Source organism: Scyliorhinus canicula, chromosome 5 (genome assembly GCF_902713615.1).
Source record: "Scyliorhinus canicula chromosome 5, sScyCan1.1, whole genome shotgun sequence".
Classification (NCBI taxonomy): domain Eukaryota; kingdom Metazoa; phylum Chordata; class Chondrichthyes; order Carcharhiniformes; family Scyliorhinidae; genus Scyliorhinus; species Scyliorhinus canicula.
In genome coordinates, this window is record NC_052150.1 from 179294951 (window position 1) to 179309628 (window position 14678).

The 14678-nt window shown below is 47.1% G+C and overlaps 1 protein-coding gene across 1 annotated transcript in view; it reads left to right on the plus strand.

The window, feature by feature from the left end:
• gad2 (glutamate decarboxylase 2) overlaps positions 1-14678 on the plus strand; it is a 187990-nt gene that overhangs the window by 102844 nt on the left and 70468 nt on the right. The window contains exon 6 of the mRNA XM_038798155.1: positions 8343-8455. Within this exon, the coding sequence (XP_038654083.1) occupies positions 8343-8455 (113 nt within the window). The remainder of the gene's footprint in view (positions 1-8342; positions 8456-14678) is intronic.

Genomic DNA, 14678 nt, shown 5'->3' on the forward strand with positions numbered 1-14678 from the left:
GTACTTTTTTATAGAAGTAAGGTCTCTCCTTTCACCACCAACTCAGGCAGCGAATTGCATGCACCCACTACCTTCTGTGCAAAAAGGTTTCTCCTCACGGCCTCTCCAATCCTTCTGCCACTCAGCTTGAATAGTGACCCCTGGTTTTTGAACTCACTGCCAAGGGAAACAGGTTCCCCTTGCCTACTCTATCTTTGCCCCTTACAATTTTATATACATCAATCCTGTCACCTCTGAGCTTTCTCTGTTCCAAGGAAAACAACCTTGACGTCTCCAATCTCTCCTCGTAGCTACAATTCTCCAGCCTTGGAACATTTGAGTAAATTTTATCTGCATTCTCTCCAGATCAATTACTTCTTGGAAACATTTAAACCAGGTGACGGGTTTTCACTTGTCAGGCACATGAGTGTTCAAATGAAGTTATTTCAGTTGAAAGAATATCAAAACTTCTGAAACTGTCAGTCACTTGCTCACTCTCTTAAGTACTATTGCAGCATGTCTCTATTCAATAGAATTGTATGTTTTTCACCTGTGGTTTTTCTGTCTGAATTTATACAAATTGAATGTCAATTCCCCTGCATTATCTACTCAATAGAATTCAATTCCACATTTCTTTCATGCGTAATGACCTTGGAAAGACACATTGATCTCCCTTGTGGCTGGAATACCTATTCCAACGATGTTTTTTTCCAATATGTTTTACAACAATGAGATGTTCTAGATTGCTGAGTTGTCGAAATCCATCCTATCTGTGTTACTGTGTTGATGACGCACAAAATATTCTACATTACTGAAGGCCCGCCTCATCTGAACAGTTAGTCGCCCCAGTGTCGGTCCACTCCTGACCACAAACCTTCCATCCCCATCATCTTCCTCCCAATGTTGCTGAAAACAGCGGGTCTGGTGGCCTGAAGTGCATATGTTTTAATGCAAGAAGTATTACGGGTAAGGCAGATGAACTTAGAGCTTGGATTAGTACTTGGAACGATGATGTTGTTGCCATTACAGAGACCTGGTTGAGGGAAGGACAAGATTGGCAGCTAAACATTCCAGGATTTAGATGTTTCAGGCGGGATAGAGGGGGATGTAAAAGGGGTGGCGGAGTTGTGCTACTGGTTAGAGAGAATATCATACCTGTACTAAGGAAGCACACCTCAGAGGGCAGCGAGGTTGCATGGGTAGAGATCAGAAATAAGAAGGGTGCAGTCACAATGTTGGGGGTTTACTACAGGCCTCCCAACAGCCAGCGGGAGATAGAGGAGCAGATAGGTAGACAGATTTTGGAAACAAGTAAAAACAACAGGGTTGTTGTGATGGGAGACTTCAAATTCCCCAATATTGACTGGGACTCACTTAGTGCTAGGGGCTTAGACGGGGCAGAGTTTGTAAGGAGCATCCAGGAGGGCTTCTTAAAACAATATGTAGATAGTCCAACTAGGGAAGGTGCTGTACTGGACCTGGTATTGGGGAATGAGCCTGGCCAGGTGGTAGAAGTTTCAGTAGGGGAGCATTTCGGGAACAGAGACCACAACTCAGTAAGTTTTAAAGTGCTGGTGGACAAGGATAAAAGTGGTCCCAGGGTGAATGTACTAAATTGGGGGAAGGCTAATTATAACATTATTAGGCGGGAACTGAAGAACCTAGATTGGGGCGGATGTTTGAGGGTAAATCAACATCTGACATGTGGGAGGCTTTCAAATGTCAGTTGAAAGGAATTCAGGACCGGCAAATACAGCAAATTTTGGGAACCTTGGATAACGAGAGATATTGTAGGCCTCGTCAAAAAGAAAAAGGAGGCATTCGTCAGGGCTAGAAGGCTGGGAACAGACGAAGCCTATGTGGAATATGAGGAAAGTAGGAAGGAACTTAAGCAAGGAGTCAGGAAGGCTAGAAGGGGTCACGAAAAGTCATTGGCAGATAGGGTTAAGGAAAATCCCAAGGCTTTCTACACGTACATAAAAAGCAAGAGGGTAGCCAGTGAAAGGGTTGGCCCACTGAAGGACACGGGAGGGAATCTATGTGTGGAGCCAGAGGAAATGGGCAAGGTACTAAATGAATACTTTGCATCAGTATTCACCAAAGAGAAGGAATTGGTGGATGTTGAGTTTGGAGAAGGGTGTGTAGATAGTCTAGGTCACATTGAGATCCAAAAAGATGAGGTGTTGGGCGTCTTGAAAAATTTTAAGCTAGATAAGCCCCCAGGGCCTGATGTCAACTACCCCAGAATACTGAAGGAGGCGAGAGAGGAAATTGCTGAGGCCTTGACATAGATCTTTGGATCCTTACTGTCTTCAGGTGATGTCCCGGAGGACTGGAGAATATCCAATGTTGTTCCTTTGTTTAAGAAGGGGAGCAAAGATAATCCAGGGAACTACAGGCCAGTGAGCCTTACATCAGTGGTAGGGAAATTACTGGAGAGAATTCTTCGAGACAGGATCCACTCCCATTTGGAAGCAAATGGACATATTAGCGAGAGGCAGCATGGTTTTGTGAAGGGGAGGTCGTGTCTCACTAACTTGATAGAGTTTTTCGAAGAGGTCACAAAGATGATTGATGCAGGTAGGGCAGTGGATATTGTCTATAGGGACTTCAGTAAGGCCTTTGACAAGGTCCCTCATGGTAGACTGGTACAAAAGGTGAAGTCACACAGGATTGGGGTGAGCTGGAAAGCTGGATACAGAACTGGCTAAGTCATAGAAGGCAGAGAGTAGCAATGGAAGGGTGCTTTTCTAATTGGACGGCTGTGACTAGTGGTGTTCCGCAGGGATCAGTGCTGGGACCTTTGCTGTTCCTAGTATATATAAATGATTTGGAGGAAAATGTAACTGGTCTGATTAGTAAGTTTGCAGACGACAGAAAGGTTGGTGGAATTGCGGATAGCGATGAGGACTGTCAGAGGATACAACAGGACTTAGATCGTTTGGAGACTTGGACGGAGAGATGGCAGATGAAGTTTAATCCAGACAAATGTGAGGTAATGCATTTTGGAAGGTCTAATGCAGGTGGGAAATATACAGTGAATGGTAGAACCCTCAAGAGTATTGAAAGTCAGAGAGATCTATGTGTACAGGTCCACAGGTCACTGAAAGCGGGTAACACAGGTGGAGAAGGTAGTCAAGAAGGCATACGGCATGCTTGTCTTCATTGGCCGGGCATTGAGTATAAGAATTGGCAAGTCATGTTGCAGCTGTATAGAACCTTAGTTAGTCCACACTTGGAGTATAGTGTTCATTCTGGTCGCCACACTACCAGAAGGATGTGGAGGCTTTAGAGAGGGTGCAGAAGAAATTTACCAGGTTGTTGTCTGGTATGGAGGGCATTAGCTATGAGGAGCGGTTGAATAAACTCGGCTTGTTCTCACTGGAACGACGGATGTTGAGGGGTGACCTGATAGAGGACTACAGAATTATGGGTGGCATAGACAGAGTGTATAGTCAGAGGTTTTTCCCCAGGGTAGAGGGGTCAATTACTAGCGGGCATAGGTTTAAGGTGCGAGGGGCAAGATTTAGAGAAGATGTACGAGGCAGGTTTTTTACACAGAGGGTAGTGGGTGCCTGGAACTCGCTGCCGGAGGTGGTGGTGGAAGCAGGGATGATAGTGATGTTTACGGGGCATCTTGACAAATACATGAATAGGATGGGAATAGAGGGATACGAACCCAGGAGGTGTAGAACATTTTAATTTAGACGGGCAGCATGGTCAGCGCAGGCTTGGAGGGCCGAAGGGCCTGTTCCTGTGCTGTACTTTTGTTTGTTCTTTGTTCTTTGTTCAATCTTACTCCCCCCCCCGATTTCCGAAATTCATGAGCAGGATTCTCCAAGCCTCTCTGCCGAAATCGCGATCAGCGCGGGGCGGAGAATGGACGTTGACGCTAAAAACCGGCTTGACACCACTCCCACGATTCTCCAGTGCCCGAAGAATCACCCCGAATCGAGCGTGCGCTGTCTATGTGGTGCGGATAGGGGGTCATTGACAGAGGCCCCGCCCCCCCCGCACGATTCACCGAAGGATACTGGCGGAGTTCCCGACGCCGTGGTTCTAACCGCGTTTTTCCTGTCAGGAACGGTCGGCGGCGAGTCCGCAGCCGCCCTGGGGGTGTGTGGGGGGGGGGGATCCTTGACCGAGGGGGGGGGGGCATCAGGGACGGCCAGGCTAGTGATCGGGGTCCACCGATCCGTGGGCCCACGTGATCTCGGCGGGGGGGGCCTATATTGTTGGGACTGCTGTGCGTTGTGAGTCTGCCATGTCGCACGGGGTAGTCGTCGAAGGCCGCCGCAATGCGCATGCGCTGACTCCCGACCGGAAATGCAGGGCCCTGTATCGGCAGGCAGAGCTACATGGAGTACTCCGGGGCCCGGCTAGCCCCCTTCAGGTAGGAGAATCGCTCTGAAAGTCCAGAGTGAAATAGCCGTGTTTTGACGCTGGAGTGGGGACATGTTGGAGAATCCTGCCCAGGAATTTTCAGATGTATAATGGATAGCTGGTCTGATATGGTCTCTTTTACACTATTACCTAAAGTCATAAATATTCCCAATATCTGTTATTAAAGATTCACTTTGTCAGCTCTGTGCTGCCTCTTGTCACTTTAGGATCAGCTGCTTGTGAGATAGGATTGAACCAGCAGCCAGGAACATTTGTCTCCTGAAGAAATGCACTACAATGCTTTTAGCAATGTGAAATCAAATTCGACCTCCGTGATTTAAAAAAAAGTAGTAGCGACATTCACTGCACGTTTTTTTCACTTCGGCATTTATCACCTCGCTTCCTTACCTGAAGTTTCTTTATTAAAAGATAAGGGTGTATGGGAGATATCATAGATTGCAGCATCTAAATTGACCTTTAAAGCCTCAAAATCCTCCCAACCTAAATACTGAGTATAAAATGTGAACTGTCGGTGCAGGCGGTCCATATTTTGAAACAGGAAAGAAATAACACCGATAATTCAAATTAAATCAATGCGATACATTTTACTGAGTGAATAAACTCCACAAGGATACATTTAACCACAATGAAAACCTTTTAAAAGTGATAAAATTAAATTGTCTTCAGCATAAGACTTCATGGAATTCATTCAAAGTCACTTTAGTTATAGCAGCATCCCAAGGATCCCACTCTCGATCAGACTTGCTACTTTTGTTTTCAGAAACATCTCTCCACAACAAAATAATTTTCCTCTCCATCCATTGAATTGGATATTTTGCATTGTTGAATGATCTGATGAGTTTGTGCACTAACAGCATACCATGCCATGATAAGAAAACAAGATAAAACATCAAACGGGGCAGAATGCACAATCGAGTGAGGCTGGTGGATCCCGGGCAGGTACATCGTAAGTAGGTTTACGGCCTACTTCCGCGAGTGTATTTCGGTCCCGCCCATTTTAGGCGGATCTCCGACGTCTTGCGGTTCTCCAGTGAATCTCACGAGGCGCGGAGGCTGTCAGGAGGTTTGCTGCAGGCCTCCCCCGGGATTCTCTGGCTCGCTTAAGCACAACGTTGTCGGAGAATTGCACCCTTAGAATTATTTTCATCACTGGGAGCTGAACCCGCTGACTAGACCAGCTGCTCAGAGATCGGACCACTATTTTAAATGGGTGCCCTGATCTCGAAATGGGCTTGTGGGTCCCTCGCAAGTCCCACCCATGGGCAGTGTCACCACACACATGTGCATTAGTCCACGCCCCTCCCAAAATGATGACACCCTGCCATGAGGTCGCTGAGGACCCCCTTTTCCTGGTTCCCCTTCTTGCCCCCCATCCAGAGCCCTCACCCTTTATCCCTCCAATCCTCCAGAGGCCCCTTTATACCCGCCCTGCAACCCCACCCTTCATACCCCCTTCCACCCTCCTTTCATGGGCATGGCCCCCCTCAGCCTCTGAGCCTTGGTAGTGCCACCCTGGCACCGAGGCACCCTGGCCCTGGCACCCTAGCAGTGCTTCTTCCAGCTTGGCAATGCAAGGGTGACAGTGCCAAGGTGCCAGCATGGCAGTGCCAAGGTGCCCATGTGCCAGGTGGAGAGCCAGAGGGCCACCCTGCCCTGCCCTGACTACCAGAGGCCTCCAATGGCTGTGAACTCCCCTCCTCGCCCAGGTGCCTTTCTGCCTGGTCCATGATTGAGTGGACCAGTACTGAAAGGCGGCCGGCTGGGGTCCCCCGGGGAGGCCGGTAGATGCCAGGAACCCGATAGATCACGGGTCAGCACGCATAAGTGAATTTTAAACCTACTTAGGCACACGAGGCTTGGTCCCACCCATTGTGGGCAGGATCCTGATCGCGACACCTCGCGAGATCTGGGTAGTTTTCACAAGGTGCACCAACTGTCGGGAAGCCCATGGGAGGCCTCTCCTGGCAACAACCTGCTGTGCCCCGCTCCCATTTGGGCACCACACAGATGGTAGATCGTGCCCCCATATCTGCCAGTAACACAGATTGATCTCCTCCTGTTCCCTTGTAGTTCAGTTGAAAGATTTGTTCTGTTCCAATTAGTTTAGTATTTATTTAGTTTTGTTTATTTTCTTGCCTTTTTTCAACCAACAACCTGAACTCCAGTCAGCACCTTCAGAAAACAGGGGGTGTCAAAGTGGTAGAAGTTTTCAAAGATGGGTGGTGAGAACCCGCTGCTATGTCGATGCCCTGCTCACCATTTTCCTTCCCCCATCACTGCTGGGGGGGATTATGTTGAGCCAGCAGAACCTAGCCAGCTGTCTCCTTTCCTTGCCAGTGATTCATCCACTCCTGGGGATCACCCAAGAGGACTGTGGTGTTCCAGGGGCAACAGTAGCATCCCTCTGATTGGCATGGAAGATGTGGCCCTATAGTAGGTCCCCCATTCTACCTCAGGGTCATATCCTTTCAGGCTTCCTTGATTCTCAAACCTTTTCTGCAACCTTTAAGTGGTCCCACCTCTCCAGGGCAGTGATAGGCACGTGTTTTCTCATGGAAGTCTGCTGAGATGTGCAGGTTAGGTGGATTGGCCATGATAAATTGCCCTTAGTGTCCAAAATTGCCCTTAGTGTTGGGTGGGGTTACTGGGTTATGGGATTGGGTGGAGGTGTTGACCTTGGGTAGGGTGCTCTTTCCAAGAGCCGGTGCAGACTCGATGGGCCGAATGGCCTCCTTCTGCACTGTAAATTCTATGAAAGATCTATGAAAGAGAGCTTGTCCTACATGATTAGTGAAACATGACCCATTGTTTAATTCAGGTATTGGGAGAAGTTATTTCCTGACCCCCCCTCTGATGAGAAGAGGAAAATCCTAACCAAAGACTTGGATGAGCCAAAAACTCTTCCAATTAAATGATAACAAGACTGAGGCTGGAATTCTCCGGCAATTGGGGTTCTCTGTTCCCATTGGCAGCGCAATCCCGCCCAGGAATTTCCCGGCAGTTTGGGGTGTCTTCAATGGGAAATTCCATTGATAAGGAGTGGGAAGAGAGAATCCTGCCTCCAGTGAATTGCACTCTGCCAAGAAACTCACGGCTGGGGGAACGGAGTACCCCGATCTGAATCTATCCTGTTCAGTTCACAGCAGACATCCCAAACCATCAATCGAATTCCATCCCCCATCTGCTGGCTAGTCACAGAGTCTAAACTCAATGAAGTATTAAATCAGTGACTCCAACAACTTTGAACTGGGCTTCCCATCCAACATTGCACACATCACCCACACCATTCATTTCTAATTTCCAAGCATTGTCTGTCTCAATCATTACTTCATCTCCATGATCTATGAAACCTTCATTTATACCTTTCCACTTTCAGCTTCATTTTTCCAAACTCACCAAACCAGCCATTGGAACTGCACCTGCAGGATTTCCAGAGAATAACCAGGCAAACACACATTCCATAATGAATCCCTTTGGCAGATCAGGATCATTCTCAGCAATTGATAGTGCTCCCCATTCCCCAATACATTCAACATTCACATCCTCATTTACAAACGTGTCCATGGACCACCCAAACCCGACAAATTGCTGCTGCCCCACTTCGCATTGTCTGCTGTTCGGAATGTGGTTCTTAATATGTCCTCCTCCCGAGCCATTAGAACATTCTGTCCTGGACTTCTCCTTGTTTCTTGTATATTTCTCTCTCCACCTTCAAAAGTGTTGTCAAGAACAATCTCTTTGTCCATATCTTCAGTCACTCCCCCATAACTGTCTCCCATTGCCCACTCAGTGTCTGGTATATCCTCTTCTTCCAGCCCGCCCTCTATAAAGTGCCTTAGTACTTTGGTAAAGTACACTGGTATTAATCATGATTGTTCTTAAACTGTCTTTATTTATTGACTAGTAATTAATGTGCTCCATGCTAATATTTAATTTTATATATTATGAATCACCTTCAGGTTTACATTTGAGATCGCACCCGTATTTGTCCTGTTGGAATACATCACCCTGAAGAAAATGAGAGAAATGATTGGCTGGCCAGGAGGATGTGGAGACGGAATATTCTCACCTGGTAAATCATCCTTAAAGTTTTCTCTGGGACTCGAGTTCTTTGGTGGATTTGAATTAAGAATAATATCCAATTATTTGTATGTCACTCGCCATCATATTGAAAAGAGAAAAAGGGCTTTACATTTATACAACCAGTCCCTTCGCTACTATGGCACAAAATAAAATAGAAATCAAGATTAAAATGTTTCGAGTCGGTATTCTGAAGAAAAGTCAAATTGGTCTCGAAATGTTAACTCTGTTTCTTTCCCCACGGATATTGCCAGATCTACTGATCTATTTTAGATCTCCAGCATCCACAACATTTGGTGAAACATTTCTCATAACCAAATATTCAGGCCAAGAATTTCCTCGTAACTTTATTGACGTAAGGGCTATTGGAAATTCAATCATTTGTGTTGCTCCCAATTTTCTTTTTAATGCATGGGATAGGGGCGTCACTGGCAAAGTCAAGACTTACTGTTCATCCCTAATTGCCTCTGAAATGTGTAGCTTGCTAGGCCATTTCAGAGGGCAGGTTAAAGTCAACTGGGGATCTGTGTTCATGTGTAGGCCAGAGCACTAAGGATGGCAGATTCCTCCCCGAAAGGACATTTGATTTTCCAACAATCTGCAATGGTCACCATTCGGCCTTTAATTCCAGGTTTTTATTGATTTCAAATGTCACCACCTGCCGTGGTGGGATTCGAATCCTGGTAGCCAGAGCATTACCCAGGGTCTCTAGATTACCCGTCCAGTGACAATATGCTACCATCACCCCTTAAATTACATCTGCTCAAATGGAGTTGCATTCCTCATTAAGAGTAGCCATGGCCTCATGCAAAAAAACACAAAAAATTAATGAGTCTCATACATTTTGTAACTTCTCTATGGGGATAAATTTATGCCCAAAAGTTTAGATGCAGCATTACCCAATTATATTAAATTGTATTAAAACAATCTTTTTTTGGGGCCATGTAAAAAAAAATGTTCTTATTGACACGTCACGTATATTTTCAAGTATCATTGAAAATGTTTTGTAACACCAGAACTTGTTCAATTAGAAGGAAAAAGCATCCACACTGTCGTTTTCTTAAATATGCTGTATGTGCATTAATGCTGGTTTCATCACTTCAAACCTTAATTTTACTGAATAATATAAATATTCCCGATTGTCCCATCAAAATGCATAAACCAGCAAATTACTCATTAAAATAGCTAAACAAGTCTACAGAAAATTATATGTAATCATGTTCAATGACCCTTAACTGTTTTATGAAGAAACTTTTACAAATGATCCACTTGCTTTCACTGTTGGGCTCCATTACATTGAGAGTAATTTGAATCCAAATCACAAGTCATTCAAACCACCCCCAGGAACATGTTTGTCTCGATTTCAGTCTGGCTGTTGGATTCAACGATGATAGTGGACTGCTACATCTTGTTGGGAGGGGTGCCAAGAGAGGTCGTCTCGCATCTGTGTAATTGTACCTGATTTTAACTCTATGCGATGAATGGATTTTGAATGAGTTAAAATCTTTCTCATTTCCTCTGAACATATGAAAATACGAATTAGAAACATAGTAACAGAGAAAACAGGAGCAGAAGAAGGCTATTTGGCCCCTCCAGCGGGCTCCGCCATTCATTATGATCATGGCAGTCACCCAGCTCAGTCACCTGTTCATGCTTTCCCCACATATCCTTTGATCCCTTTATCCCCAAGAGCTATATCTAACTCCTTCAATGTTTTGATCTCAACTGCTTTATGTGGTAGTGAATTCTACAGGCTCATTACTCTCTGGTCAAGAAATCTCTCCTCAACTCAATCGTAAATGGTCTACCCCGTATCCTTAGACTATGACCCCTGGTTCTGGACTGACCAGCCATGGGGAATGTCATGATATGCAGACATGCAGATAATAATATAGACAGGCACAGACAGGCAGCTAATGAACACAGAGAACAAGACATGACCAATGAGCAGGCAGGACACTTTGGGTGGTATTTCACTATAAAAGGCACAAGGCACTCACACTCCACCTCTGTCCACTGATGAACATCTACAGAGTGAGTCAGGGTGTATTTACAGTATCACAGCTCCAGCACATGGCTAAGAGCTAGTCTGGTTCAGTCAGACAGAGTAACCACACTTAGGTTAGCAGAGAGTCGAACTCATAGAGAACTGTGCTACTGGTTCAATTAATCAGATTGAACTAACTTCAAGGTCTGGAGTATCTTTTGTTTAAAGCTGCATCCAGTTGCAGCCTGTGTTATCCCAAAGTATGTAACACGACAGGGAACATCCTTCCTGCATCTACCTTGTCTAGTCCTGTTAAAATTTTATGCGTTTCTATGAGATGAATTCTCCTTCTTCTGAACTCCAGCAAATATAATCCTATCCGACTCAATCCTTTCTCATATGTCAGTCCCACCATCCCAGAAGTCTGGTAAACCTTCGCTGCAGTCCCCCTCGAGTAAGAACATCCTTCCTCAGAAAAGGAGATGAAGGAACTCCGATGATGGGAACATGCTGAGTAGTCGCACATCAGGTGGCTCTCCTCCGTAAGACAGAAAAATAGGCACTTTTGACCGAATTTAGCCAGCAAAATTGGACCAAAACATCCCCTTGCCCTCAGCAACAAGATGTACAGTACAAATGGCAGGAAGCAGCAGCTCAAGAGGATGCAGGGATATCAAGAACTTCAGCAAGGGACCAGAGCGACGAACAAGCGAGTCAGCAGACCCACAAGGCGATGGGGTCCGCAGCCACCCCAAGAAACGGAGACTGGCGACCCAAAATACGAGCCCCCCCCCCCAACTGGATTGAAGACGTGCCTCACCAGGAAACTGAAGGAGATGACAGACGACATTAAGGCTGAAATAAAGTCGACAGTTAAGGTGGCTGTGGCAGAAGAGCTGGCCACCATGCAGATGACTCTCGATGGCATGGGAAAGAGACTGGAGGCCCAGGGGAGCACGATAAAGGAGCTGGAGAAAGCCTCGACAGACCAGAGCAGCCAAACTGTCGCCCTGGAGGCCAAAATCAGGAGGTTGGTTGTGACCCAGGGGAGTCTGAAAGTGAAGGTGGAGGACCAAGAAAATGAGTCAAGGGGGCAGAATATCAGAATTGTGTGCCTGCCAGAGGGAATTGAGAGCAGGGACCCAACCAACTACGTGGCCCAAATGCTGAGCAACCAAATGGGGAGGGACAGCTTCCCCAAGCCACTGGGGATCGACAGGGCCCACAGGTCGCTCCGGCTGAAACCCAAGGCAGGGGAGCAGCCGAGAGCGGTCATTGCCGAGCTGCACAGATACCAGGACCAGGAAAGGATCCTTCACTGGGCCAGACTGAGGAAGGCTTGCAGCTGGGAGGGACAAAAATCAGAATCTACCAGGACATTGGGGCAGACCAGGCAAAGCGCAGGACAGATTTAGTCAGGCATAATCGACCCCATACAAAAACTAAATTAAATCCAGGATGCTGTACCCAGCCAGACTCTGGGTAACATATCAGGGCAAAGAACGTTACTTTACTGCCCCTGCTGAGGCAGACGGGTTCATCCATAAGAACGGTTTGGACAGACAGCAAGGGAGACAATAAGGGCACAGAAGAGGCAGAGGAAACCAACCGACAATTTTGCACTGGACTGCATTGCCTCATTATGAACAGGGGAATCAGTTTACAGAAAGGAGGGGGTGAGTGCAGCAGAGCGTGGGAGAGGGTGAGGAAGAGACAGAGGGGACACCAGCAGAATGGGCATTGGATGGGGTCAGACCGACCCCAGGAGGAGGGCCACCGCACTAGCGAGAAAGCTAGTGCCAGGAGTGAGGTGGGGGGGGGGGGGGGGGGGGGGGGGGGGGGGCACGGCGCACCTCCCACCATGGGGAAGGGCATCTGGCAGGGGATGGGGGGCTCAACACGGGGGGGGGGGAGGGGGGGCAGGGAGCAGAGGGGTAAACAGAAGGGAGATGGGGGGCAGTGAGGGGGGGGGGTACAAAACCACAGGGGCAACAAAATGGCAAGGGGGCTGGAGAGCTCCAGATTGGCAGGTCACTCTTGGAGACTTGGAACAAGATGGCATCACAAACAGCCACGTTGGAGGGTCCCTGAAAAAAGGGAACCCCAGAGTGCAAGGGCTCACCCACGTGGCATACATATAGTTGACAGCCATGTTGGATGGCTCCTGGACATGGAGAAACCCTGGAGCACAGGGGCCCAGCCTCATGGTGAGAACGGTGACCATTTTGGATGGGCCCATAACCAGGGAAACCCCGGAGTGCAGGGGTGCGACCACCAGGTAAGTATGGTTGATCCCACAAGAAGTGGGAGTGACATAAACCCCATCCCCCCATCAGAATAGTCAACGGGAAAGTCAGGGGACTTAATGGCCCAACGAAAAGATTCAGAGTCTTTGCCCACCTGAAAGGTGACATAGTCTTCCTCCCAGAGATGCACCTGAGGGAGAAGGACCGACTGTGGTTAAGGAAGGGCTGGGTGGAACACATCTACCATTGCTGCTACGGGACGAGAGCCAGGGGGTAGCTATATTGATAAGTAAGAGGACGGTGTTTACTGCGACAAGGATGATTCTCGGACCAAGGAGAACAGTACGTCATGATCAGCGATGTCCTAGACGGCGGTCACCTGCGGAACTGGTGGGTCAGAGGAGGGGTTCCACAAACGTGGAAGCCATTCACCAATTTGTTCCAGGACCTGTTCGAGGCCAACAGCCAATAGAGTGAGGGGAGAGGGGGCACCGGGAGCCTATGAAACCTCTGGCAACAGACAGAGAAGGAAGGGAGGGGAGGCCAGAAAGAGTGGAGGTGGAGGCCGGAAAACAGCCAAAACAGGTATCAGGGGGCCTAGCGCAAGGCAACAAGAAACGGTACCCCGAACGAAACACCGAAAGTGAGATGGGGGTAGGAGGAGAAGGGAGTGGTCCAAATGTCAAAGTGGGGGAGGGGAAGGGGAAAACAATGCAGACATGGAAATAGAAGGTAACCACCACTGTAAAACAAGCAACCCAAGAAAAGATCCTGACACAACAAAGGAGGGGCCGAGTCGATACCAAGGGAAATATCTTGTATATTGTAGCCAATGCACATACCTTTGTTGGATGTACAGTGTATAAAATATAAAGCCTCAATAAAAACATTTATTAAACAAAGAAAAGGAGATCAAAACTATACACATTACTCCAGGTATGGCCTCACCAAGGTCCTGTACATTGCAGCAAGACATCCCTGCTCCTATACTCGAATCCTCTTACTATGAGGACCAACATATCATTGGCCTTCTTTATCGCCTGCTATACCTACATGCTTACTTTCAGGTCTCATTGCACATTTCCCTCTCTCAATCTATAGCTGTTCAGATAATAATCTGCCTTACTGTTTTTGCTATCAAAGTGGATAACGTCACATTTATCCACATTATACTGCAACTGCCATGCCTTTGCCCACTCAACTTGCCCAAATTACACTGAAGCATCTCTGCATCCTCCTCACAGCGCACCCTCCCATCCAACTTTATGCCCTCTACAAATTTGGAGATATTACATTTAGTTCCCCTACATATTTTAAATAGCTGGGTCCTAGCATCGATCCCTGAGGTACCCCATTGGTCACTGCCTGCCATTTGGAAAAAGAACTGTTTATTCCAACTTTTTGTTTCAGTGCACCAATCAATTTTCTATCCATCTCAACATGCTATTCTCTTATGTGGGACTTTGTCAAAAGCCTTCTGAAAGTTCAAATGCACCACATTCGCTGGCTCCCCCTTGTTCACTCTACTCTAAATGGGTTTCCTCTGGGTGCTCCTGTTTCCTCCCACAGTCCAAAGATGTGCGGGTTAGGTGGATAAATTGCCCTTCGTATCCAAGAAGGTTAGGTGATGTTACTGGTTTACCGGGATAGGGTGGAGATGTGGGCTTACGTAGGGTGCTCTTTCCTAGTGATGAGACCCGATGGGCCGAATGGCCTCCTTCTGCACTATATAGTCTATGATTCTATGAAATCATCAAAGAATTCCAGTAGATTTGTAAACCATGATTTTCCTTTCATAAATCCATGCTGACTCTGTCCAATCCTGCCACTGTTTTCCAAGTGCTCTTCTATAAAATCTTTTATAATAAACTCTTGCATTTTCCCCACGACTGATGTTAGGCTGACTGGTCCATAACTTCCTGTTTTCTCTCCACCTCCCTTTTTAAAGCAGCATGGTAGCACAGTGGGTAGCACTGTTGCTT